Source organism: Gobius niger, assembly GCF_951799975.1.
Source record: "Gobius niger genome assembly, chromosome: 2".
Taxonomy (NCBI): domain Eukaryota; kingdom Metazoa; phylum Chordata; class Actinopteri; order Gobiiformes; family Gobiidae; genus Gobius; species Gobius niger.
In genome coordinates this window covers 28,757,034-28,783,585 of record NC_136853.1, presented here as the reverse complement: position 1 = coordinate 28,783,585, position 26,552 = coordinate 28,757,034, and the positions used below count along the sequence as shown (strand labels likewise).

Sequence of the window (26,552 nt, the reverse complement as noted above, 5' to 3'; positions counted from 1 at the left end):
TTGTCAAAACTGTGTTATTTAGACTGAATTTAGCCTAAAGCGGTCTCAGAGTATTTAGCCACGAGAGAGAAAAGACTGACCTGTGTGTCGACACATTGATAGATTGATGCCGGTTGTCATGAGAATAAGTTCAGCGAAAACCTGTGAACACGGACTGAATTAACTCTGAAAGATAGTTGAAACTCTCGGGTCGAACCACAAGACGCTCCAACATGTGTGAAAATAACCTTAGACACCAGCAGGCCTTTATTGCTAGACATGATGTTTAATTGGCGAACGTGTGTGCGCCGTTTTTGAGCATAATCAGTCACAATCTTCCATGCATGTATTGTTGCTTTGGTCAAATAGTTCAGGTTGGCGTTCCATATGGTTGTGTGTATATCAACTCCTTATGCTCAGTGTGGAGTACGATTTATCTACTGTATCTAAACTTCCCTGCCATGCGAGGTTGTATGTCTGAGAGCATATGGCTAACATGCTCGGGTCAGGACCTGTCGATGAACAAAGGAGCGAGAGGGGAGAAGGTTTGAATGCTTGGGAAAGATAGAAACGTGCAGTCCATGATATGAGAGTGTCCCCGACTTTTTTTCTTTTTTTTTTTTTTTAAACTGTGCAGTTTCATCTCAAGCTGCACTGGCTCCTGCTATAAAAATATGTTTTCGCTTGTTTTATGATACACCAGATTAAGAAATGCAATGTGCTTAACCCACACGGCGAGCGGCCACACTTCAGAGGAACCGAGCGCCTCAACTTCCGGGTTAGTATTTCATTCAGTGAAATATTAACCATATGTGCCTGTAATGAACTTTGCGAGGTCTAAAATAGCATGGTATAGGCCCTGTAAAAGCATACAAATATAACAGAAAACCACATAGCCAGACCTCCCTCTTACCCTCAACACAAACTATAGTGTAATTTGGTAAGACATTCAATCACACTGCCAGACGAGTCGTGAGGCTCGAAATTAACAGGTCGATTTGTAGCTCATCTGACCCGCGAGTATCAGGTCTGTCTCTTGTCAACCACGACATCTTTGATCTATAAAAACCTCCATTACGTAGCAGCCGTCGGTGCTCAATACATACCTGTCCACCAGCATCCATGCGCACTGTGCCGAGGCTCAGAGACCCATTGCATTTATTAAGCAGCTTCAGCTGGCTGCCGAATTAGATAGGTTACCCTTTGACACACATGCGGCGCAGAGCTGTATTGATCTGAAACCTCTCATCTGTTCACTGGATTATCCAATCCGAATGTGAAAGAGCTTTTCGGTGAATCTGCTCACCTTCATTAAGCATCTGTCAGAGTCGTTAACACTTGTGTCTTTGTTGCTTGGCACGCTGTGGATTGTTAGCCACGCTAGCGCTCATTAACCATCACTGCGTCGCTTGTTATGTGGATGAGGGAAGACTACCGGCCCTCAAGGCTATAGGGAAAAAGACTAAAAATGGCGGTTGTAATCTTTTACAACCACTGGAAAAGGCCACAAGAGACAGCAATGTGAGGAGAAATGGGGGATTCGAGGACAGCAGGTGGACACTGGACCTTGTTTTCTTTATGTTTTACACTCTCTTAATGTGTTCCCTGATTTTGATGGACCTCAGGAGCTACAGGCAGGACGATGATCTGATGCACATACTGTACAAGCCCATCTTTTATATTTTTTAGAAAGGACTGGTGATGTTTTTGTGAGAAAAAATCAGAGAGGAAGATCAGGAGGGTTCGGAGGTGGATGGTTGAACCGATATAACTGACACCAACAGCAAGCACAAACCAAATGAGATAAACTTCGTCCGCGTAGAAAGGCTGATTATGAAGAATGCGCTGGTGCTGCGTACTTACACTTTGTAATAGTACACTGCGGGCTGTGGCCATATACATTCGAAGCGTATTGATGTGTCTCTTTATATCCTACACTATGATGTCACAGGAGCAGGTCCAGGGCAGAAAGCAGGTCAGTGGACTTTATGATGGATTGGGTCGAGTGTCTCCCTCGAATAGGATATCTCTCCGGTCAGCTCACTGTTACAGCATGTGCATTAATTGACGCAATACTGACAGTGGCTATTTATTTATTTATCTATCTATAGGGAAGCAGAATGTCAATCTGCTACCAAAACACCAAGCACAAATCATTGTGTTATGCTGTTTGATTGTTAGAATGTAGAATATTGGGCTCACAATGTCACATGGGAATTGAGTGTGTAACTTGTATATGTGTGTTATGTTCTCTAATTCATTCTGCCTGTAGTATTTAGGCACTAAAGCTGAGCGTCCCTTTAGATACTGCAAATCTCAACTGGTGTATGTGTTAGCGTTAGCGGCATTGCTGCATCCGGCTACTCCTTGAGCGAACACTGCACTCGCTCTTTAGCACAGCAGACCTACTTAATGTGGACAAAACATCCCGGAGGAATCAGTTTACTGAGTTACATTTTAATGATCAGAAGTGGTTTGTTTGCTGAGGTTTGACTGCTTCAGTGAGTACTTTAGTCCACAGATAAACATTATCATAACATATTTAGTGATACTGTGGGCATATTTTTGGTTTGGTTGGCTATTTTAGAATGAAACAGTATATAATTAAGGTTTTATTGTTTTACTGTAACTTTCAATCAAAGCTTGTGAGTGGAAAATGAAGCACAACGGAAAATGCATCACTGAGTGTAGTTTTTAAATAGTTTTTTTTATTGCTTGATTTATTTTTACTTACGTTTTGTGTGAGAACTTGTCAATATATTAATCGCTATTATTAAAATACATCTATTATGAGTCAAATATAATGATCAAAGCACAATCACAATGTGGTGCCAACAATGTCAGCTTCACATTGTGCACATTCATTTGCTTTATTTTATTCCTTTTGTAAATAAACTTTAGCAATTAATAATATGCTATTGTGCTACTGTGATGATTCAGCTTGAAAAAGAATTAAATCTTAATAAAAAGGTTGTTTTGTTGGGATCGAGCGCTGCTGGTGCATCAGCTGCTGTATTGATCCAGGATTGATTTGCAGCACTGCTCCAGAATGGAGCTGTGGCTGCACCGGCACACTCACCCTAAAGCTGATTACTCACTACGGGTCAAAAGAAAACTACTCCCCGTCCACTTGGAAAGTGCTAAGGAATGGAAAACACAGCAACCATATTTTGTTTTGTGCATAAACAAACCTCATGGAGGTTTACCTCAAAGAGCAGATTGGCCTGTCTGCATCGAAACCAAAACATAATCAATAGTTTCAGTAGTTTTGTTATGTGTCTTTTAATAAGCGATTGTGGAGTTAAATTCTCAACTGATCAATGGACGCAGTGCCTCTAAAGCTGTGGTAGGCACCGCGTGATTTTCTTCTGGTCATACACAGCGGCGCGTAAGCGTTGGGACAGGATGTGTGGGGCCGCAGTAGGTGCATTGGGTGACAATGGTGTGTTGAGTTACCTTCTCTCCCTTTGTAAGGTGTATGAGCTCCTGAAGAAGCCCAGCAGCTCGTCTTCAATAGCAGCGTCAAAGCTGATGTTCAGTCTGTACAGCCTCATGGGCTTGAGTTCACGATGCAGCACCACCACATACATCAGGTTGAGCGGGAAGGCAAAGTGGCGATGGATTCGCATGACTCCACCCCCTGGTTTGTTTGCGAGGCGCCCACTGCCCTCTGCAGTCACGGAGACCCGGACCACCTGGATGAAAGAAATCAAGCACTATGTCACATGACAAAGCTAGTCATTTCATCACACATTGCAAATGCATTAACTACATTTTGTACTCAGTATAAGCAATTCATGAAACTATGTTTTTTTACGTTCATCGGGTGCATCGGGTTCATGTGGAACCGGATGCACAGCAGTGATCTACATCAGCGGTGCCTAACCTGGGGGGCCACACTCTGGAATTGCATGTGCATGTGTGTTTATTTGTTTGAAATAGACTAATTGGCAATTATTTTATGTTTCACCACATTTTGGGGACTGTGGTTCTGGATTAAAGTCAAGGCTTTTGGACTGGGGCTGCCTCTACTCTCGACAAGGACATGTGTGCCTCATGAGGAAACGAGAAGAAAGTGTAAGTGTTAATATTTGATTAGACATTAACATTATGTTGTCTAGAGCTTGTTTTGAATTGCTAATGATACTTGGAGGAAAGCCATGAGCTTAGTGTGCTTTTAAACCTCTGTGCGCAGGAACAGGTCTGTTGACATCGGAACTGCAAGATTCAGAAAGTACAGGAATTACAGCAAGGAACAACATTTTATGATAGATGAGGGTGAGCACTTCATGTTCCTTTTTTTTTTTTTTTTTTTTTTGATTGTATTAGCTTGTAGCTCCCCAAGCTGCATGTGAACAACCTCTTTATTCTTTCAAAGAGCTACTGACAGTACTGGCCCCACTTTGTTAAGTGGAAGCGGTGAGAAAACAAGAAAACAAGGTATGGGCACAATTTTGTGCATTTTAAATTGACCGCAAAATAAGCTAAAAATTGAAAACAATGTTTGCCAACAACACCTTGGCCCTTCTTGAATTCTGCTGCTTAGAGAAAAGGGACAGAAATGTTTATAAATACAACTCCAAGGTGATCAGAGTTTGCCCTTCATGTTTCAACGCCTAAATGCTTAGAGCCAAAAGCAAGTTGATTTAAAGCTTAAGACGTAGCTTTACAATAGGACAATAGCACTATAGGTTGTTTGGGAGATAAAAAATACATCCAAAGAAATCACTTATTGTACTGGCCGACTACGTATCTGCTATCTGCTTTTCCGACCCCATTCTTATCCGTATCGGACCCCAAAGATCCATATCGGTCGGGCCCTTGAACGGGGGCTTGATCCTGGTCCCGTCAGTGGAGGAGAGCATGGGGAACGTCGGCCGGGTGCATATGAGATCAAGCATCAGTTACTACGCAGGGAACAGCGGCGGAGTCTGGAAGTTTGCACTCTAAAACCACTGTTCTCCCTTCTTTATAAAAGGGGGAACATCAGTACTGGAAACATAGAGTAGGTATACATTCAGTATAAGCCAGCCACTTAGGGAAACATTTCAGAATTCTTTAGCTGGTTCAAAGTATTTTTCTTAAAGCTGTCAGACATAGTTGTCAACTCATCGAACACATTTGGCTCTAAAAATCCTCCTTTAATGTGTTTATGATGGATATAAATGTAATGAAATGACACATACCTTACTTACATATTGTACTTTTATATGGAAACTGACATTTGAGTTAATCAATATACAAATAACAGGAGCAGGAAGCCAAAAGTATGCATTTGTAGCAACAGAAACAGCTAATGAAATAACACAAGTTCTCAGAGTTCTAAAGATTACAGCTTGATTTGTATTGACTCTTATGCATACATACAAAATGCATTATTTTTGAGACTGGCCATGCCTGGGGGCATAACTAAAGAACCAAATTGATAACCGTAATCTAAATGGATCACGTATTTCCAGCTACAGGGTCGAATGGCACTATTTTTACACAACTATTTTTGCTGAAATGTAACAATGGGCTTTTGTAAATATGGTGACACAGAAGCTGCCCAGCCACTCTGCTGTCCCCTGAATCCTGTCTCAGCACCCACAGTAAGCCCTGTGTCTAATTCCCTGGGGAGAGGTTGTCAACAAGGCTGGCCACTTTCTGCTGCGCTTACTTTAATGCAGACCCCTGGGAAGAGACAAGGTCAAAGCCCCAATCCAAATAAGCACATATCCAGTCTCCTCTGACATAAAGTTGATTTACACTGGAAACATAGCAAATGCACAGGAACAGGAAAAAGCACACCCGACACTCCAGGACAAGAAAACTTTTGAAGGAAATACAGTATCTTTTAATAAGAGGCTGAAATACTTCACTCAATAATCCAGCCAATAAAATAATTCAAACTACCGTCACTTGAATTGACTGATTTGCAGCAGTTTTGATGTTCTTATGAATCGATTCATAAGCAGTTGCTAAGAAACACCTGACTCTTCCAGATACAGGACATGGGCCTGTCTCCAAGTTGATGTGACAGAAACTAATGCCAAAACCAAGAAAGGCTTGTTTACGGTTCAAGTAAAGAGCTAACATGAAAGTAATCCCTGATATGTATATATTTTTTGGTGAAATAGTAAAATGGTAAATGGACTCAACTTATGTAGTGCTTTTGTACCTCTATCAGGCCCAAAGTGCTTTCCAGTAAGGAACCACTCATCGATTCACTCTGTCATTCACACCAATATACAAGTAGGGTTGAGTGTCTTGCCCAAGGACACAACAACAGTGTGCAATTATGGGAGCTGGGATACGAACCCAAGACCTTCCGATCAAGAGACAGCAGACTGCGCCACCGTTGCACCCTTTTTATGTATCAGATTCAGTACTACAGTATTAAGTATTCAACTTGGCTTAACACGCTGGGGAAACAGTGCAAATAAAAAAGTGGATGCAGTAATTACAATCACTGAAGTTTGAGCCCTTCCCTCACAGTCGAGACAAGTGAATAAAGATGTCATTCAAACACATCGACTCACGCCGCCCTGTGATGAGCTCTAATCAGGCAAAGTACAGATCTGCCTGGGGACGGCGGTTCACCTCACTGACTCTATTTTTGCTCTGAACTTTGTGCGAAAGGGCCTGAGCATCCGACGTCACACACTTCAAAGATATTTCAGCTGTACTGTGCCTATGCATTTATGAACAAAAGAAAAGGTCACAAATCATGCTGCAACCTATTTCTCTGACCGTATTGATTCTCTCCAAATGCCACCTGTGGCATGGCAGATGTTCAAAACAAAGGCCCTTAAAAAATAAAAATAAATACATGAAAACTAAATGTAATTATAATGTAATTGCTTGTCAATGCAAATTGCACCGGCTACTGAAATACATTTAAAATGACATTCTCACTGAACCCAGACGAAATACAATTTAAACTATAGACACGGTAATGGTTGACTTCTCTTTGTTTAAACGGTCAACAGTTTCTCTATTTTTATTTTAGAAAATGCCACGCACAGTTTAGGGGGAAAAGCCATTTATCACAATGCACTGTATATATTTTAGTTCAGGGGAGAACACGCACACTTGCACCGGTTGTGAATAAATGTTTTAATCCTCCAGCCTACAGTGGTTGCTCAGTCAAAAGCTACAGTGGCTGTTTAATGTGGGAATGTGGCTGTGCTCTTTGATGAATGAACTGATCAATATAAAGAGAAGGCCCGCTGACACACAGAGGAAACGATGGGAATTAGAACAATGTTTTTCAGGGATTTTTGCAGATTCAGCAAAAGCAGCACTAAGCCTGGAATTGCATTAGATACACTACGCTGTATAATTGATTTGATGAGGTATTATTTAAATGCTATTCTCTTCTAATAGTACAGCTCTAGATACAGAATACAGAATATGTAATAATAATGCATCGGGTTTATATAGCGCTTTTCTGGACACTCAAAGACGCTTTACATTGCATTACTCATTCACTCCATATTGGTGGCGGTAAACTACTGGGTCAGTATTTTTAATTTCCTGAGCCAAATTTGTGGACTTATTTCATCTTTGACCTTTTCATCGCTATTTTCCATTTTCTAACCACATGAAGTGTAAAGACATAAGGTGAGACTCGCTTGATGCCATTCAATACCTAAAACATACAAATGCACTTCATGGTTTTTAATTGGCTCAAATTTGACAGGTTTATTCTGCTCGGCTTTAGGCAGGATGACCAGCCCGAAAAATCAGGCTATTCAGACATTTCTCATTTTCCTCAACACGCGGTAGTGGTGGATATTAAGCTGGAACAGCAACTTGGATGGTTAATGAGTGTCTTTAAGATCATTCTTAGAGACTGTCTGTACTATGTATACTATATATGAACTGAAAGTGGCTTTGTCCATTATACTTAATTCGAAGCCACAATATAAAAAACAAATAAAAACAATAATAACAATAAATAACACATAGTGGATTATTGTATCCACGGTGAAATGAAAGAACTTCAATCTTATTAATCATATACTTAAAACTTATAAATAGACTAGACTTAAAACATAATATACAAAGACTCTTTTTCCGCTTATTTCGGTCCAGTATTAGTACTTAATTTTTAATATTGGGACGTGTGTGTGATCTTAATGGACACATTATTTCCACATTAATTTAACCGTGTCACACTATATCATCACTTTTCAATATTTCCTTTTTTTTTTTTTTTTTTGTAGTAGTAAGTAGCTATATACACTTTTGTTCATGAATTGGATTTATGAAGCTTTGAGTCACCTTTTACTCTTCCCCCGTGTTCATAAGACGACTTTCTACACTCCACGAGTAAGTGGGTGAAACATAAATGCTTATTTGGAGTTTTTTTAAGATGTTCTTCTTGAGGACATCATGGAAGACAGACTTAAGACGTTAATAAAGTAAGAAAGTTGTGAGTAAATTGGAAGAACATCTATCTTCTCTTTTGCCAGCTGTGATTAATGTGAGTTTCATATGTGTCCAGTATCAAATCTACAGATACAAAACCATTACTAAATCCATTATATATATACGTCGTGCAGCCTGCAGTGGAGGTAATGTTGTCATTTCCACTTTCATTAAGCTCTCCTCAGAAACATAATCACCAGAGCACAACAGCACAGTTTTGTCACCACACAATCTGTGGCTGCTGCTGATTTGGTGAGACGCTCAACCAGGCGCCAAACTCTAATCATCATCACAGTGATTATCGTGTGCACATCACCAGTAAAAATGAGCGTGCAATTTGATCATGCTGCATACCTCGAGGCGGTCAGCGTGCAGCACAATGAAACGTGTAGCATTGACACACTCGATCTCGATGCTGATGTCTCCAGAGAAGGTGAAGTTGTCCATATACACAGCCAGCCGCAGGTCATAGTGCCTGGGCCGCAGGGTCCCGGGCAGGCGGGACGTCCTCCAGGGCTGCATCTCCTCGTCCCCACGGTCCCCTGTCCTGTCCCTGCTGCCATTGAGTCTGGCCGACCCGCCAGAACCCCGAGTGCCCACTTCAGGGCCGCCATCCCGAGCTCCGCACTCCTCATATCGGACACTGAGCACGACAGCCACTGCGGTGACAATGATGAGGGTGAGGATGGACAGGGCGAACCCCAGGACCAGTCTCTTGTGCACTGTGATGTGGCGCTCCGTGGTGCGAGGCCGGACCATCACCGACTCGGCCCACTGGTCTGAGAGGCCCCTGCCATTGCGCATGGCACCGGGACTGCTGTCGTTTAGTCCCATTTAATGGAAGTCAAAATGTCTTTTCTGGATAGAGAGGGTAAGTTAATGGCTGTCACAGTTTCTTCTCCATTCATTGAGTTTTATTTGGGAGCGTTTTCTTCAGTCTGTCGATATCGCTCGTTTGCTGACAGTTTATTTCTGTAGTGCTGACCTCTAACCCACAGCTTTATGCATGTCCTTCAGCACTGACTCGAAGATCAACACCAACGCGCAGCTCATACCACGGGCAGTGCAAGTGGCAAAGGAAAAAGAATGAGATCGCCGTGTGCATTTTGGCTTTATGGCGAAGTGAAATAAAATCAATTGTGCATGGCTCAGTTTCAAGCGCAGAGGCTGAGGAGGAAGAGGAGGAGGAGGAGGAGGAGGTGAGTGAGGCGGTGGAATGCTGTTGAGGATGTGGCTATACAGTGAAAGTACCATCCATAGACTTTCAATGAGGCAGCTAAGTTAAAACTCTCACAGCCAGGGACTCAACGGCGAGATCACACTCCAAACAAACGATCGGAGTTTCTTTACAAAACACACTCAACTATTTAAAGTTTATGTGTTGAATGCATTTTCACCAACCTGCAGCAGAGCAATGGTAAACTGCCGTCGCTGAGTTCAACACAGTTCAACAAAAGTGGCTGCGAGGACCTTTACATAAATAAATGAAAAAGAGAGAAACAAATCAGAATCAACTGTGTGCTGTTTTGACTCTAAATTTGGGAACTGCACACCAGGACGCAGCGCAAACCAGAGTAAAGATATTCTCTCAATGTGACAGACTTTGGGAGAGCCGCTGCAGGGTGAGGAGACTTGACTTACCGCTATATTCTTAATAAATATCCTAATAAAGAGGCTGGAGTGTGTGTTGTTCGCCTATGTATCTGTCTCAGCCCCTCTGTCTCTTGAGGGGGTTAAGTGGATAATTTACAAGCAGCATGTGGGTTTATTTCAGCGTGCAGCAGATAATTCATTCCGGATATTCCGTGGGGCATAAACGAGGCTGCTTTACAGCTAAGCGGGCTGATGGATGAGGATTAATTCAAAGTGATTGAAACGAGGGATATATTAAAAATCAATTCTGGTGAAAAGGGTGCGGAGGATTGAGAAGCGACTCAACAAGATATGAGATCTGTTAATGAGATCGGGCTCGCAGCAATGACTCGACTCTCTTCTGTGACAAAGTCCAATCCTCTTTAACTTCTGGTCTGGAGCCTCCTACGCGAGGGCACGAGCCTGAAGTCTGTCTGCACCTGTGCGCGACCCTGGTGATGATAATTTGGCCCCAAAATGAGCAGCGTTGTTCCAGAAGACTGTCACTGTCCCCAACTCTGTGGATGCAGCGCGGAGGCTGCTGTCGGGAACAGATCCACGAGGGGCTGATGGAGATCCCGCAGCGCAGTCCTCACAGCACAAACCGCGTCATGTGCATCGCTAAACATCGGGAGGGCTTTGTGACAGAAATAGCCCGCAGAAAAGGCAGGAGTGAAGTGGAAGTGTTCTGTGGGTCCGCGTAAAAATAACCCGGGGATCCCTGCGTAACGTCAGACCTCGCATTGATCACAGGTCCCAATAAAGGCTGCGACCTCGTGATATTGCTGAAAATCCTTCAGACATCCGAATATGAACGCGGTGTGGAGTTTAAACGAGGCACACGAAGCGCCCGAGTCCAGTTCTCTGCTGCTGAAGTCCACAGTCACTCCGAAGCGCCTGAACTTTTCAGCCTTCGTGCCGCTCCGGTCCCGCAGCGCGGAGGAGCACGGTGACACTGCATGGTGTGGGTGATGAAGAAGCACTTCTCTTGACAGCGCTCGCGTTCTGCTGAAGAAGGCGCACCTCTCAGCACACGGCTCTGTCGCGTGCGTTTTGTGTCCGAGCACGAGTTGTCTCTGCCTCTGACCGAGCGGCACGCGCAGTGAGAGGAGAGCGCGAAAGAAGAATGAAAGGGAGAGAGGCGAGGGAACGCCCACCGGGCTTCAGAAACTCTTTCTGCGTAATGTGCGCGGTCCGGAAGAAAGAAACCTAATGAAGATGAGTGAATGATGATCGAGGGGACACTGATCACTTTCTTTTCTCATCTCTCTGTTTAGGCGTCAACTATGGGCTACTGAAAGTTCAACTTAATATAGAAACAAATTGTCAACTTTGGAAGCCCTTTACTGGATGAATAGACTAGTATCGGCTAACTTTGGCCGCAGTCTTGTAGGATATTCTATAACTGTAATCGTCACAATGCTCACGTGTTTTGCTCTCTTTACATAACCCTCACTGGCAATGGCACAGGCACTGTGTGCCTCAAACGTTATTCCATGGCAGTGGTCTCATTCATTTGTTCTCATTTCCAATACTTATCATACCTAAAGTAATTGTTAAAAATATATATATATATATATTTTAATTTGTAGTTTTACTGGAACTTGACTAAAGCCTCTCGAGCTTTCGTCGACTTAAACTGGACAAAACTATCACATACTGAAATTACTAAAATGTATCCAAGATTAAAAAATATTTTCACCCAGCAAATGCTTTATGTATGCTGTTAGATGGGTAGCCCTAAAACTAAGAGGGCTACCCATCTAACAGCATACATAAAGCATTTGCTGAAGCATTTCTTACACAAAACCAGACTGGTGTATCTACTAGAGCAGAGGTTCCCAATATGTGGGCCTCGGCCCAGGCTGTCTGGTACCAGGAGTTGTTGCCAGGAGTGGACTAACCCAACAGCTGAATGCAACTTCGTTGTGCAATTGTGCAATGACAAAATCAAGCACTTATTTACATTGAATGTAGTGAGTGAGTGGTTGGTCAGAGGGGCCGATGGCACAGACTGGTGCCTCACTTTTGTGAGACTACCCCAGGGCAGCTGTGGCTACAACAGCAGCTTACCACCACCGCGTATGAGGGAATGAATAATGACGACAGTGCAGCACTTTAAGAAACTTGGTAACACAGGATGCTTGAAAAGCACTTTGTAATGTAGTGCTTTGTAAAAATGTGCAATAACTTTTTACCTAAACAAGGAATAATGTGTATTAGGAGTTTATAGCTACACAATAAGATGCTTAGGGTTAGGGGTTAGGGTTTTATGTAACAAAATACGTACAAGTTACTACACATTGTACAAATTTTGGTACGCACAATGTATCAGGATTAGTGCACAATGAACTTATCAAAACTGTCATCAAATCTCAAAGTTTTATCAAATTACACCCACGTCTTTAGCTATTTCAATATTTTGCATTTAAAGCTAACACAGATACAAGAATGGCTTAGTTAAAGCACTTTGTAATGGCCTTGAAGATTAAATCAAGCAAACTAATCAACTTTGTCCGGAAAAAAAAAAAAAACATTTAACAAGCCTGAGAGAAAATGAGTCACCCACTTAAGAGTCTAAATGACGCGGCTCAGGTTGACTTACATGCTTATTTTCTAAAGTGATCTGTACATTCTGAGGCCTTTTCATGAACTAATTCAATTGTGCCTCTAAACAAATCAATCCAATATGCACGACAGTCCTTTGTGAGGCTGCAGTTTGAGGTGCCCGGTGCAAATGAGCCGTGTCACAGTCTTTCTATGAGTGAAAGGGCTGATTCAAACCGGAGAAACAACAAGTGATGAACTCTTAGCAGTGAAGGTTTATCTTACGGTACTGCTAATCTGAAGTCCATACACACAACTAAGATCAGGGACAGGTGGTGCAGTGAAAGCTCTGTGGGTCGATTGGTTCAAAAAGGGAAAACGTTAATGTGTTTTTTGCTACAATGGACTGTATTTTGGCAAGGCGCGTAATGTTATGCCGGTTGCTTTTCTTTCCATTGGCTTGGTGTGCAATCTCATCTGGAGAGTGTCATTAGCTCAGAGTCCAGAGTTTGAGCACATCCTCTCTGCTTTTGTGTCGTCAGACATTTTTCTCCGCTTAATAAACACTCAAGTTCCTCCCAACTCTTCACCGCTTCTCTGCACATTTGTATTCATGATCACTACACCACTGTGTCTAATGAATATATTACCTTTTACTGCAATAAAATAGAGCTCAAAATAAAAAGGAAATTGTCCAGAATGATTTCTTCATTTCTTGTCTTACCTTTCTTTTCTGAGTCAAATTCTGAACAAAACACAAGGTCACCATATCTTTTGGATGAGGGAATTTCGAATGATTTACACGAGCGCAACAAAAACAAACTCCATTCCTTTTTAAAATTTCTGTATTCTGTCTACAAGTTCAGTTCAAACCACAGGATGCTAATCTGCAAGTGACAAAGCAGGCTGCTGAAAAGAATAGTTTGCATGTAAGACGTGCGGATGTGGCAGACGCGGAACTGAAGTAAGGTGAAAAAGACACATCACAATTCGCTCTTATGTTACGCAGAATTACAGTGTGTCTTTACATGGGGTTCACTAGCTCTTAGTCTACTTCCTTATATTCTCAGGTTGTGTGGTCTATAGATTATGTGTGTGGTATTTGTGAATGCATGCTAGATATCTTTTTAACGCTGAATTGCTATCTACAAACTAGTGTATGCAACAAACAAACAAAAAAACATTTTCAACCCCCATTACAAAGAACACCAGCCACAGAGTTTTCATGTAGATACCTAAAAGTGTCTTAGTGTAATAACAATTCTGAGGTCTGAAGGTCAGGCATCCTTGTCGGTGACAATAACAGCCCTGTTCATATCACCAGCTGTTGGACTGGCTATTGACCAACCTGCTCAGCGTCTGATTGGCTATCACATGATCCATTAATTTTACAGTGTTGACCCATCTGTCGTGCTGTGACGTATTCAGACACAGAAATACAGGTTCTTTCCTGGTGTGAAAAGCCTATATGTTCTGTCCACTTTGTGTTCAGTGGAAAATACAAATTGTTAGAGCCAAAAGCTAAAGTGAGTGAAATACTCACAGGTCACTCTACAAAATGAAAAATGTGTTATTTAAAGGAATAGTTCACTGTTTTTCCATACTGAGATATGTGCTTACCTGAGCTTAGAAGAGTTGATGCGTACCTGTCTGGTATTTGTGCGTGCCCTCAGTCACACAAAAAGACCAAAGATGTTGTTAGCATTTAGCCTAACCTAATGTGTTCTTATAGCTCCAAATAGGGTGAAGTTGGAAGCTACCACCCTCTTCCACGGGCACGCACAAAGACCAGACAGGTACACATCAACTCGTCTAGGCTCAGGTAAGAACATATCTCAGTATGGAGGAACTGTGTGCCCTCAGTAACGCAAAATGACCAAAGATGTTGTTAGCATTTGGCCTCTCCCAGTATATTCCTATAGCACTAAACGGGGGTGAAGTTGGAAGCTACCACGCTCTTCCACGGGCACAAAGACCTGACAGGTACGTATCAACTCGTCTAAGCTCAGGTAAGAACATATCTCATTATGAAAAATTGGTGAACAATTCCTTTAAAGGCTACAGTGTTAAATTGTCACCTTTTCTGAATGATTATATTATTGAAAAATTGTTGTTATCCCAGTTTTCTTTTAGCGCAGACTTCGACAGAATGAGTCACCGAATAAAAGTAAATGGGGTAAACTGGTCACTCCTAATTGCCTGTAATGAATGGGCATGAGAGTGAATGGCTGTCAGTTAGTAAGTGGCCACCCACATGCGCTACAAGTGTATGGCATTTGTTCCCCTCTCAGGCCAGAGCTCACCGTGACACCTGCAAATTGAGGAAATCTGAGTGAATAAGACGTAAATAAAACAAGCATGCACTACACAGACTACAGTATAAATCTGAACCTTTCATTATTAATCTCAGACTGTAATCACCTTGAACATTGGTCTGGCACATCTCTGATATAGGGATGATCATGCGTATCTTATTCACCTGCAGGCTCCCAATTAACCGCTATGACCACAGCATAATGTGGGAAGAAGCAGAAATCCCACAGAATCCCAGGCAGAAAAAAAAAAAAAGAAAGAAAAGGATGACAATTTTCTGTTTGTTGCCAGATTATCTTGAAAAGGCAAGCAGGTTTTATAGCTCCAAAAAAATAAGCGGATCGGTCACTGTGTCACAGAGCTTTATCTACTCTGTGGGCCCAGTCGTGGGGCTTTAGAATATTACGCTGTGTTTTATTGGACAAAGTCAATACACGCTTTCTTTCCAGCCACATGCGGTCTCTCACTGACATTGCACGGCCAATTAGAGTCCTGTTTCAGCCAAGTGGATCAAGGTGGAAGGCAGGCGAGAGGAAGGGAGAGAGAGCGAGCGATGCCTAAGTGGGCGGCACACTCTCCTGCCTCAGGGTAGATTGGTGTCAAGTGCAGAGAACACACACAGCGGGCAGAAAATGTAATGAATGTGTATTAGTTGTTAGGGAAAAGACAGTGTGTGTGTGTGTGTGTGTGTGTGGCTCGTGCACTTGACACCAATCTAGCAAAAACGGAGCAGCACCAGCCCAAGAAAAATAAAAATAAAGGCATGTCAGACGAAAGCCCAACACAGAGATCCGAACATCAATATTTCAGATTCTTTGAAAGCGCAAATCCATCAATGATTTACGGCAGGCCTGCAGTATATGAAGTGTGTTGCTTGATGTAAACACAAGTAGATGAAGTCTGTGGGCTTCGTGTGATACAGTTCCATTACGGCGTTTTTTTTTTTTTTTTCATCTGTCTGCAATGACTGTAGTGCGCTATTTTCTGTTACATCCCAGCAATGCCCCCTCTGTACTCAAAGTCTACTCAAACTCAGATAGTAACGCGCTTCATTGACTGCAGCCGAAAGCACCGTTCTGACTGAGAGGTCTTTTTAAAGTTTAAAAGACCACACTGTCTGTCAGTATATTGGCCCAGTAAACACAGTGTGGTCTTTAACAGCCCCCAAATCTCTTCTGTTAGCTTAGAATAAAAAGTAAGGAAAGCATGTCTCCTGTGTTTGGTTTAGTCCTTTGATGAAAGTTGAAAGTAAGCTTTGACAGGAGACATTTCATTTCATTGCTCACAGCCCTTATGTTTTGGTGTTGTCAACTGAAGATGTTTTAATTTGTGTCCTTGCGTAACCTCTTAACCCCCACCTGAACCGAGCGTATTTTCTCCAGTTCGGCTTTACCCAAATTTGAAAGCCTCTTGAAAAGCGGGCAACAAAAAAGTGACAAAAAGCTGTGGCAAAAATATGACAAAAAGCCAACAAAAAAGTCATGGAACGTGAGGAAACTCATCCGTTTAGATGAGTTATGTAGGTCTTAGCTTTCAAATAAGGCTTTACACTGGCCTATAGAACTGGAGAAAATGCACTCGCTTTAAGTGCATAGGTTTTAATACTATTGGAAAATATTAGAAGGATAGCATCAGTTACAAGTTCATCAGTCACATAATTAGCATTATATTTCTGAGGAAATATTGGACAAGTGATGTTTATTTGAATTTTGAAGCTGCTGACAGGAAGTGACATAGACAAAAGCAAAGTTCGATAGCAGTTTGACTCACTCATTTCCCATTGACTTAACATGGTTGGCACGGCAACAGTTTAAAATTGTTTACCTTCATCTATGTCACTTCCTGTCGGTGTCCAATAAGGAAGTGGAACTGTGAACATCACAAAAATGGCCGAACTAAAGAAAACTGGGTACAAACTTTAGCAAAATCTTAGATATAGCTGTGTTAACTATGTTTTAGCAAAAATTGTGTCGATGTATCATGCACTTTAAAGCACTACAAGGGACTTGTTTACCTTAATAAATCCTTTTCATAGTCCCTCTGGGGGTAATACAAGTGTTAAGGCGATGATTGGGGGGTCGTTCATCTCCCCCTGGTGTCCGGGTGCGAGGCGCATTACACACTAATAGACTCGCTAAGAAGAAGCTAGCAGGCTAACGGGCAATCCTGACTGCTGGCTCTTCAACAGTAATTATGGCAAGCTTGATTTAAAAAAAAAAAAAAAAAGATCTCCATTGTGTAATTTGATGTACATTATCCCTAACCTGGCCAGACAAAATATCACTTGTGATATTTAGTCTGGGGACCACCAATTCATTTTCTCATAGGAGAGGTGTGGTTTACGATTGTCCATAGCTGTTTATTGGGTGCTACAAATGTCTATCACGCGTCTGCACGTAGCCATAGCCAATCGTATCATCGTATCAGATGACGTATGACGTACCCGCTGTAAACTTTTGAGCTAAACTATTTAGAACACGGTCTGAAGCTTAATCAAAAGATCAAGTCAATGCTGTCATGTTGGATCTGTAAATAAAAAATGTTTCCGTCCGTCCTTGTTCAGTGATTGGTTCCCAAATCCATGCGAAAATTTCGGCCATGGTCCCCAGGCTGCTGTGCAGTTCGAAATGATTCGAGCGCACACAGCAGCATGAGTATTCCCAGGCTACAATATCCCACGCAGCACCTGCAGTGCCGCTTATGGCCTCTAGGGGCATGAGTTACTTTGTACTGCTTTAAGGCGGGGCTTAAGAGGTTAAAAGAACCTGCCCTGAGATGCATCCCACATCTTGGTTCACATTTTCTAAAACTTCAAATAGTACCGGTCAAAAGTTTGGAAACACTTTTTATGTTGGCTTTTCTGTTATTTCAAGACTGCTTACATTGTAGATTCTCACTGAAGACACTTGTGGAATGATGTGTGTATGTATATATATATAAAAAAGGGTGAAATCAATTCTCATAGCCGCCTTTGGCTTTGATTACTACTGCACACTTTTTGACATTTTCTCAATGTGCTTCACGATATTGCCAGAAATTGTTTTCACTTCACTGTTTTACAGGACCATCTTTTGAAGCTCATTGATAAAATGCCAAAAATAAAGGGGTTAGAATATAAAACATAATTTGAGTTATTTCTCCTTTCTTTGTTTCCTGCAAAATCCCATGTGCTCATTCATAGATTAATGCCTTCAATGGGAATCACACAGTGTAAATAGTGTTCAAAATAAAGAAAACATTCAAAGTGTTTTGAGCGGGACAGTATAGTTTGACATGAAATGATACATGTTTCTTTTTTCATTGGTTAATATTAACACATTATTGTATTTACTAAAGTATTTTACTCATTACTTTCCCTCTGACATCATAGATTTGCCAAAAGTGAACTCAAGCCGTAACAAAACACATGAAACTTGTGCTAAATCTCTCTCGAAATCCTGAAATAATGACACAGGATACATTCCCCAAAGGAATATGACCTTTTTAAGTTTTGTTTACAATAAGAATAATCCTCAGCAGTGTGCATTTTCAGTGCTCTCGCTTTAGGCGACTTGATAAGATATATGAAGAGATATCTGACCATTGTATCTCCAGTGTATACAGCAGAAAGGCACAGTTCAACTGGGACATAGGGGCTTATGTTGCACCAAACATGCCTTGTTGTAGTTACACAGTTTTGTTTATATTTGAGTAGTATGTTAAAGTCCAGACTCATTGTGATCCTTTGGATGATTGTCTCAACTGCAAATCCCAATAGATAGTTGTTTAGAAACACTGAAAAAGTATAATAAGAGCTTGAGGGTGAGCTCCTCCGTCACTGCCTTTAATTTCCTTTAATTTTTTTTTTCTCTCTTTTGCCAATCTTTTGCACTTTTGGAGTTGCGTGTGTATGTGTGTGTGTGTGTGTGTGTGCGTGCGTGCGTGTGTGTGTGTTTTAGATTGCGCTATTCACCTTATTCCGCCCCGCCCACTTTTGCCACTTTTTGCGTTGTCTCAGCACTTCCGTTGTCCAGACACTTCCACTCGAGCGCAAAGCCCGTTCATTTTAACAGAGAACGAGGGAAAATATTCTCCGCTCAAATCTGATGTTTAGTCGATTGATTTGTGTAAAATGTCCAATGTTCATTTGCACCAACATGTCAACACTGCAGCGTGTCTTTGTGCGGCCTGAAAACGGCTTTGTTTTCGTGTAGTGACTGATTTTATGTGGACTTCTCCAGTCCCATGTTAACACATAGGAGAAAAGGGGCGGGCACAATTCATGGCGGCGCCCACGCGAGCCTCCGGAATAAGGTGAATAATGCAACCCTTATGCTCAAAATGCATTGCCTATACACAGAAATTATTTAAATTTGCCTTAACAATAAACAAGAGGACTGCAGTGTGGGCCCCATAACAGTGCGAACATCTGTAGTATTTGTTAAAACGATTGAATGCCAGCCACCTTGTTCAAATACACATCATATCAAAACTATATTTACCACAGAGCTGAAAAGATCGTGATGTCATTTATTTCTCATTACGCAGCAATCCATGTGACCGAGTGTGCTTTAAATATGCATCTATACATTTGTTCTGGCACGTTAACCCCCCCCCATCCTGCGCTGCAAAGGTATTCCTCTTTAATTTGTCAGGTTTGTGTTTGGATGTGTGTTATGTCCGCCATACTGGAGTTGTCAAACTGGTTTACAGGGGAGAGCGTGTGGCACTGTGTGACGTTGATTAAAAGTGAGAGCTTTTTGATTGCTTCGACCCACCATGGGATTATTAGCATAGCACACACACGTACACACACACACACACACACACACACACACACACACACACACACACACACACACACACACACACACACACACACGCACACACACGCACGGACACACGCACACACACGCACGGACACACACTAACACTAACACTAACACACACACACAGTAATTTAGCATTTCTCTTCTACATTACATCTAACAGCATCCAATCCAGGAGCTCAATGCTTTGCTAACAAACTAACACTTGATGTTTACGCAGCTTATTTAAATTTATGCAAATGGGCTGAAGGAAGGATGAATGAGGTTGTTTGTGCTCGAAAGCCAGTGTCCTGTCCACGGCCATGTCAGAGCAGCACTTTGGCCTTAAGACTGCAAAAAAACCTTAAATAGAAACATAAAATTCCACAATAAAAGAATAACAAGGTCTTTATAGCACACACAAGCGTTCATCAAGTCAATTGTACATAATTCCTTTAAACAGTGACCTGGAAAACACATCAATAACAGAATAATAGACATGGGAATTAAACACAGAAAACATCAACACACACTTATGTCCACATATATAAATATTTACAAACATCTACATGTATCTTCATGCTTTGTACTCGCAGATGCTGGACAGAAGAAAAGAATCCAGGATTATGCATTATAAATGACCTTCTCCTGTTTTGAACCCTTGTGTTTACTGCACTGAGCTAAAGTCAAGCGTTAACGCACACAGGAAGAAGACGTACAAGCTTTTATCCAGCTACTATCAGGGCTACGGCACATATTGAATCTGTCACAGTCATTCAGAGATTTATCAGGAGAGCACTAGCATCCTGACACTCAAAATAACAGCTTACACTAGTGCTCACCACCACGGTTTATTTTCCTGTTTAAACTTCTGTTATGAATCAGCAGAGGCAAATAAAAGATTATTGGTTATAAAAATCTCATGTGCATTCTGTAATTTCTTGCACCGACACAACTTTCTCAAACTCAGAGCACCTGGTATTACATTGTCTCCCGTCCTGGGTCGAGTCGAGATGTCACGCAGACGGGTTCGGGTCGGGTCATGGTTGGGTGAAATAATGCTACAAAAAGTATCTTCGTAGATGAAAATTGGGATCTTTTTTCACTTCTTAATCTAATGCAATTGACCCATTCAAAACTCTGCACATCAGAACTAAGTTTGTCACACATTTGGGGGGCGACAGTGGCGCAGTTGGTAGAGGGTGTCGTCTCATAATCGGGAGGTTGGGGGTCCGAATCCCAGCACATTGTTGCCAAATCCATGGTTATATTTTGAAATATCCTTGGTTTGTCTTCTTGTATTATATACTGCTTGTATTATATACTGCACTGAACTAATAAAATGTTTCAAAAAGTGGTCATGTGTATTAGGTGTTTAAATAACACATTTTGTATCTTTCCCCTCCTGGAACCGCCACCTTAATGTGGTGAAGGGGTTTGAGCACCTGAATGATCCTGGGGGCTCTGTTGTCGGGGGCTTCGTGGATGGATGGATGGATGGATGGATGGATGGATGGATGGATGGATGGATGGATGGATGGATGGATGGATGGATGGATGGATGGATGGATGGATGGATGGATGGATGGATGGATGGATGGATGGATGGATGGATGGATGGATGGATGGATGGATGGATGGATGGATGGATGGATGGATGGATTTTGTATCTTTGTTTTCTTGAATGTTGAAACTATTGAATGTTTAATGAAAATCAATTGCATCATAAACCGCTTCCCTATTTGATTAATTTCCTCCAAATGACTGCATGGCAGACACATCACCATTTGCCACACACACATTACAGAGACAACAATGACTATTCAATCCCATGAAAAGATCCTCCTCGTCATAATGAGCCTGCTGTTTGAACAGCCCCTCTCTGGCATGAGTTAGCACGTTGTTGCTCCTCGTGATACTTCAAGTGTTTGTCCTACAAGCACTTTAGCTCGGAGGATGAATGGTGAGAAATAAGCTGTGTTGAAGCATTGTCCACAGGCCACATTCAAAATGGATGCGACGCTGGGCTGCCAGATAGTAAATAAAGCACGCCTTGGGTTGCCAGGTCATCAGTGGAACTCTCTCCGCAAATTGGGTTGTAACTCAGCACAGTGAATCAAGTCTATTGCACCAGTGTATGTTTGTGTGTCCGTTGTGCTCAGATGAAGGCACTTGAACTAAATTGCCCTCCTGGTACCCACAATGCATCTGGAAGCTGGCAAGAGTGGCTGAGTGGCTGTCTGTGTTTAAAACCTCATGATGCCTCAGCGTAACATACAGCTGCTTCATTCTGACACAACTGCAGGCTTACCATGGCAACCAGATGACCCCAAACTCTGAATGTGACTTTTTGATTCTTAACTTTTGCAACATCATGGACCTGATCTTGTGTTTCTAAATGCAGACTGTAGCTCATACCTGCGCAGTGGCTGGACAGGCAGGGACTGGACAGACTCCCATGGTGATTTTTTACACAGCAGAGGTCTCTACCCCAGCTTAACCTCCTACAGACTGTACTAGACTAGAATATTTTTTGGCCAATGTCGATGGCTGGTGTTTTGATCATGTTTCTGCGGTGTGGACTCTTTAATACTGCCACGAGATCATCGATGCACGAGGCTGCTTGTTATGTTAATATAAAGAAGAGGAGAGCGATGAGGAAGCAGCTTGTAACGCCTCAGCCGTCCCATTTTTTCCAAAGCGACAACATAAGGCTACTGGCAATAGCACTGGTGCACCGTTGTTTGCGCGCAAGATTCCAACTTCGTCTTGAGCAACGCTGCTGTTGCACAACACAGAAGATCGAACCCTATATGTTTATGTTAAAAAGCATGTTGAGAATATCATAATGTTCAATTACACTACAAATCCAAAGAGATTAAATTAAATCTGTTACTATGTAGTTCAGGAACAAATCTTGAAGCAGATCTCTAATAACAATTTGTCACCTCCTTGTGGCTGGAGTTGGTATGTCAGCCCCTATCTCACAATGAAACTCACCTGTGTTCAGACGGATGCAACCTGGTAAAAAAAAAAAAAAAAATGATGACAGTTTATCTGTATTTTTTTCTGGCAGAAAAAAACCTACAAGATTCATTCAGGAAAAGCAAATGTAGCTCTAATGTCCAAGGCCGCCCCATACAAATAGGGGAATGTTACAGGATCATGTTCCGGAAAGGCCCCGGACAGCACCCTGCTGTTTGGCCCTGAGCCTGCAGATGGACACTTGGCACCGTGGAAAAGTCGATTCAAGGCTAAAGGTGAAATGAGTTATACTTTACAGGCGCGGCAGTAGTCCCTATGTTCTAAATGTTAATATTATCTCTACTTGCCCTAATCTAGCAGACATCTTGACCCGACAGTGAAAAGTGAAACAAAGACACTAGCCTCTTTCTATGGGATCACTAGTGCGGGACATGGTTTGATGGGGGTTCTCCCACAGGTCTGTGTTTCTGAGAATGAATTGCTATGGACCACGAAGGGAGTGACCAACAGGCAATGATGGGGAGACAACTTTACTATTGTATTTAGTTACAGAATACTGATTACTTGTCTTAAAATGTATTTTGTAACGTATTCAGAGTATTGTAATTGTTATTGTTCTGAATACTTGTTGCGCTGCCTGTTATCAGCATATTAAACACTAATTAGAAAATGAAAATATCACTTATAGAGCCCCATAGCCATATAAAAGAGCACACAGCAGGAACACAGCACATCACGGCGCATGAAGATCAGGGAGCATTATTTGTGTAAACAGTCTTTATTTTTACTCGGGGAGGACAGGCAGATAATTGATTATTGGGACGCCTACATATACACATTTTTTTGTGGTCATTTCTTTATTATTTGAGGTTGTCATAGTTTTGGATAGATTAGATTTGTCTTGTTGTTGTCATCAACCTTCACATCCAGATGTCCAAAGTCCTATTCACCCCCTGCAGAATCGATGTTTTCCTCTGTAGACAGACTCTGTTACCTTAGCTGCCCTGTGAAAGCAGTTCATGCAACAGTCCGAGTCCAAAACGATTATTTTACCCAATAGGGAAGTTGGCCAGGCTGTAATGAAGCAACCGACTCTTGGCCCCCCTGCCTCCACCAGCACGGACAGGCACCAGACGTGCAATGTAGGAAGGTAAGGGGCGAACATAGCAAAGTTGTAGCCTTTAAAGGTGGGGACGGGAAGCACAACCCCGATCTACCACATTTGAAACTGTCGGCGCAATGATGTGGGCCGGATCTTGTGTTTCTAAATGCAGGCAAAAGACTAGATTTCTGCGAAAACGGGTGATGCTATAAGTGCAATCTTCAGCTTCATACCTGGCGCAGCTGAACAGGGGCTGGACAGACACCCATGGCAGCAGTGGTCCCTCCCAAGATCCCCCGTTCAGGCACTATGGGACCATCGATCTCTCGCAGGACATGGCAATGTTTCACTTACAAGGATGTGTGTGACATTAATGTAAAGAAGAGAACAAAGAGGGTAGAGGAAACACACCACGCCTCAGTCAACCCCCTTTTTTTCCCTAGCGACGCCCTCAGACTACTGGCGAAACCTGGATACCAACTTCACCTTCGAGCAATGCTGTTGTTGCACCTGACGGAAGATCGGGCCCTGTATGTTCTACTTCTGTAGTACTTGTCTTATCTCACAATGATGCGGCTCATAATCAAGTTAAAGTGGATGCATGAGAAGAACGATGTCATGGGTTGGACACAAGCCAAACAGTAGCTACAACTCTAGTATAGGGTGAGATTGAGGGGTCCTTTAAATGAGGGACCAGACTGTTTAGGGGTTGCAATGAGGGGCTTTTGTCCAAGTAACAAATTATAGTAATACGTTTTAGTACAAGGGAGCAGATGCAGGCCTAAGAGAGGAGGCCTGGAGGAAGATAGATATTTGAACAAGGGGTTAAGGGCAATAAGTCCTTAATCGAGTGAACAAAGCTCATAAAACTGTCAAAAAGGGGTTTATAAATGTGGACATTGGGGACTTATTTAGCTTGTCGGGGTGATTCAGCTTGGTTATGTTCAGGTATACATTTGTCACAGTTATGTTACTCTGACAATAAAGACTGCATTGAATCTCTTCCAGTCTGGAATGTTTGATTAGTTGGGAATGATGGCAAACAACGAAAGAGCAAGTCACTAAATCAGAATGTTAGTTTTGGTCCAAATTCATTCCTGACTTTTGTAACATATTTTGCAGTCTCACAATTATTCATAAGGATGAGTTTATGTTTCAGGGTCACTTTTCAGGGTCACTTTCACGAAAAGCCAGAAAACTAGCTCGCATTGCAAGTTCATAACATTTATACAAATGCTTAGATGCACAGTATTTTTCCACAAATGTCTGAGTTTATGCGGAGCTTGATAAAGATGAAGAAAATGGTTGGATCGATGTCTGAGTTTAAAATATTGACAAAAAGTTGTTGTACCACCACTAGAAAATCAGGTACGATGCATTTCAGCGTTTTGGGAACAATATGACAAGCAAGTTGTTAGGAAAACTACTTTCTGTTTACTGCCTTTTATATCGTATCATAATAATTTCTCCTCTTTGCCATACTACATTTTAACATCTCAACATACAATGTAATGGAATTAACTGTTCGGTGCTCTCTAAAAACTTTCCAAACAAAAGGAAACCAGAAAGAACCCTTGCTGATAGTTTTGTTTCGCTAAACATTTTAGCTCAGCATTAACTGTGATTCTCAACAACAAATACGACTGCTGATCACCAGGAAAGCGCTTGGTAAATATGACAAATCGATGTTTATATATGCATTTAAGCTTGTTGTCCCTTGTCCAATCAATGTGTGTGGCCCAACCCTGTAACAACAAGCCCAGTTCAGTTTAGGCAGTGGAATCATCCCCAAACGGCTCCGCCCCGTAGCAGCGCTGCAGTGGATCAGTACCAGCAAACGGAGCTGCTCTCAGAATTATTGTCTGAACGCACTGTTTGCAAAGGCTTGTGTCTGTGTTTTTGCGGAGTTTGCTGAAGAAAACAATAAGAATATCAGATTGAGAAAAGACATGTGTTTGGTAAGTCTAGCGTGTGCACAGTCTTATCTCACCATCTGCCTTCAGTATGAGTCCCTGTGGGGTGACAGGATATGATACTACACAGGTAGTTTTTATAGGGCTATAGCGTTAAATTAATCTTTAGAGGCAAATAAATGATTCAAATTTATCAAAACAACTTTAAATTAACTGTATTATTCTATTTTATGGCGAGTGTGGCTATATAGGTATCACTGCCTTCATTGATTCCTCCCCCTCCCTTCAGAAACATCCAGCGCTCAGCTCTGTGCACAGGAGTTCTGGTTATGAAGGCCGTGGTTACACCGTACTGCAGTCATTAGCACATTTTAAGGGCTGTCAAATCTGTTGTTGTGGAACATGTGAATTGTGAAAACTATGGACTCCTTGACTGCCTTATAATACTAAACTAAAGTATTTTTATAATCATGTCTCTGTCATTATCTGGCTGGACGAACCTGTGTTTGCCTTTTAATTAGTTGTCAAATCTGGGTCAATCATTCGCAAGCAATTGAATACGACATTTACCTTGTTGGATCCGCCTCTGGTCACACTATGTTTTACTGTGTCTTTAATTGCACGATCTTTACCAACATGTTATTCCGGCAACAGACCATATGACTTTTACAATTAAATGAGCCCTGCCATTCCCACACAAGAGACGCACGTGGGGGCGCAGAGGAACAGACAGGACGTGCTGGTAGCAGATCCAGGCCGCTGCCGTGACGGTCGCAGCATGGACTGTGAACGGATGGACTGTCTCAAAGGAGGCAACAACAATCCCAGTTGGACCACAGCTCAGTCCCTGCCTCCCGAGTGGTGGCGCATTCAGACTGA

The 26,552-nt window shown here is 42.1% G+C and overlaps 1 protein-coding gene across 1 annotated transcript in view; it reads right to left on the bottom strand.

The window, feature by feature from the left end:
• The window catches only part of trhde.1 (thyrotropin releasing hormone degrading enzyme, tandem duplicate 1), a 154,803-nt gene extending 145,078 nt beyond the window's left edge, over nt 1-9,725 (bottom strand). The window contains exons 1-2 of the mRNA XM_079551519.1: nt 8,749-9,725; nt 3,436-3,674 (exon numbers count right to left, since the gene is read on the bottom strand). Of these exons, the coding sequence (XP_079407645.1) occupies nt 3,436-3,674; nt 8,749-9,228 (719 nt within the window). The 5' untranslated portion in view covers nt 9,229-9,725. The remainder of the gene's footprint in view (nt 1-3,435; nt 3,675-8,748) is intronic.
• Between the last annotated feature and the right edge of the window lie 16,827 nt (nt 9,726-26,552).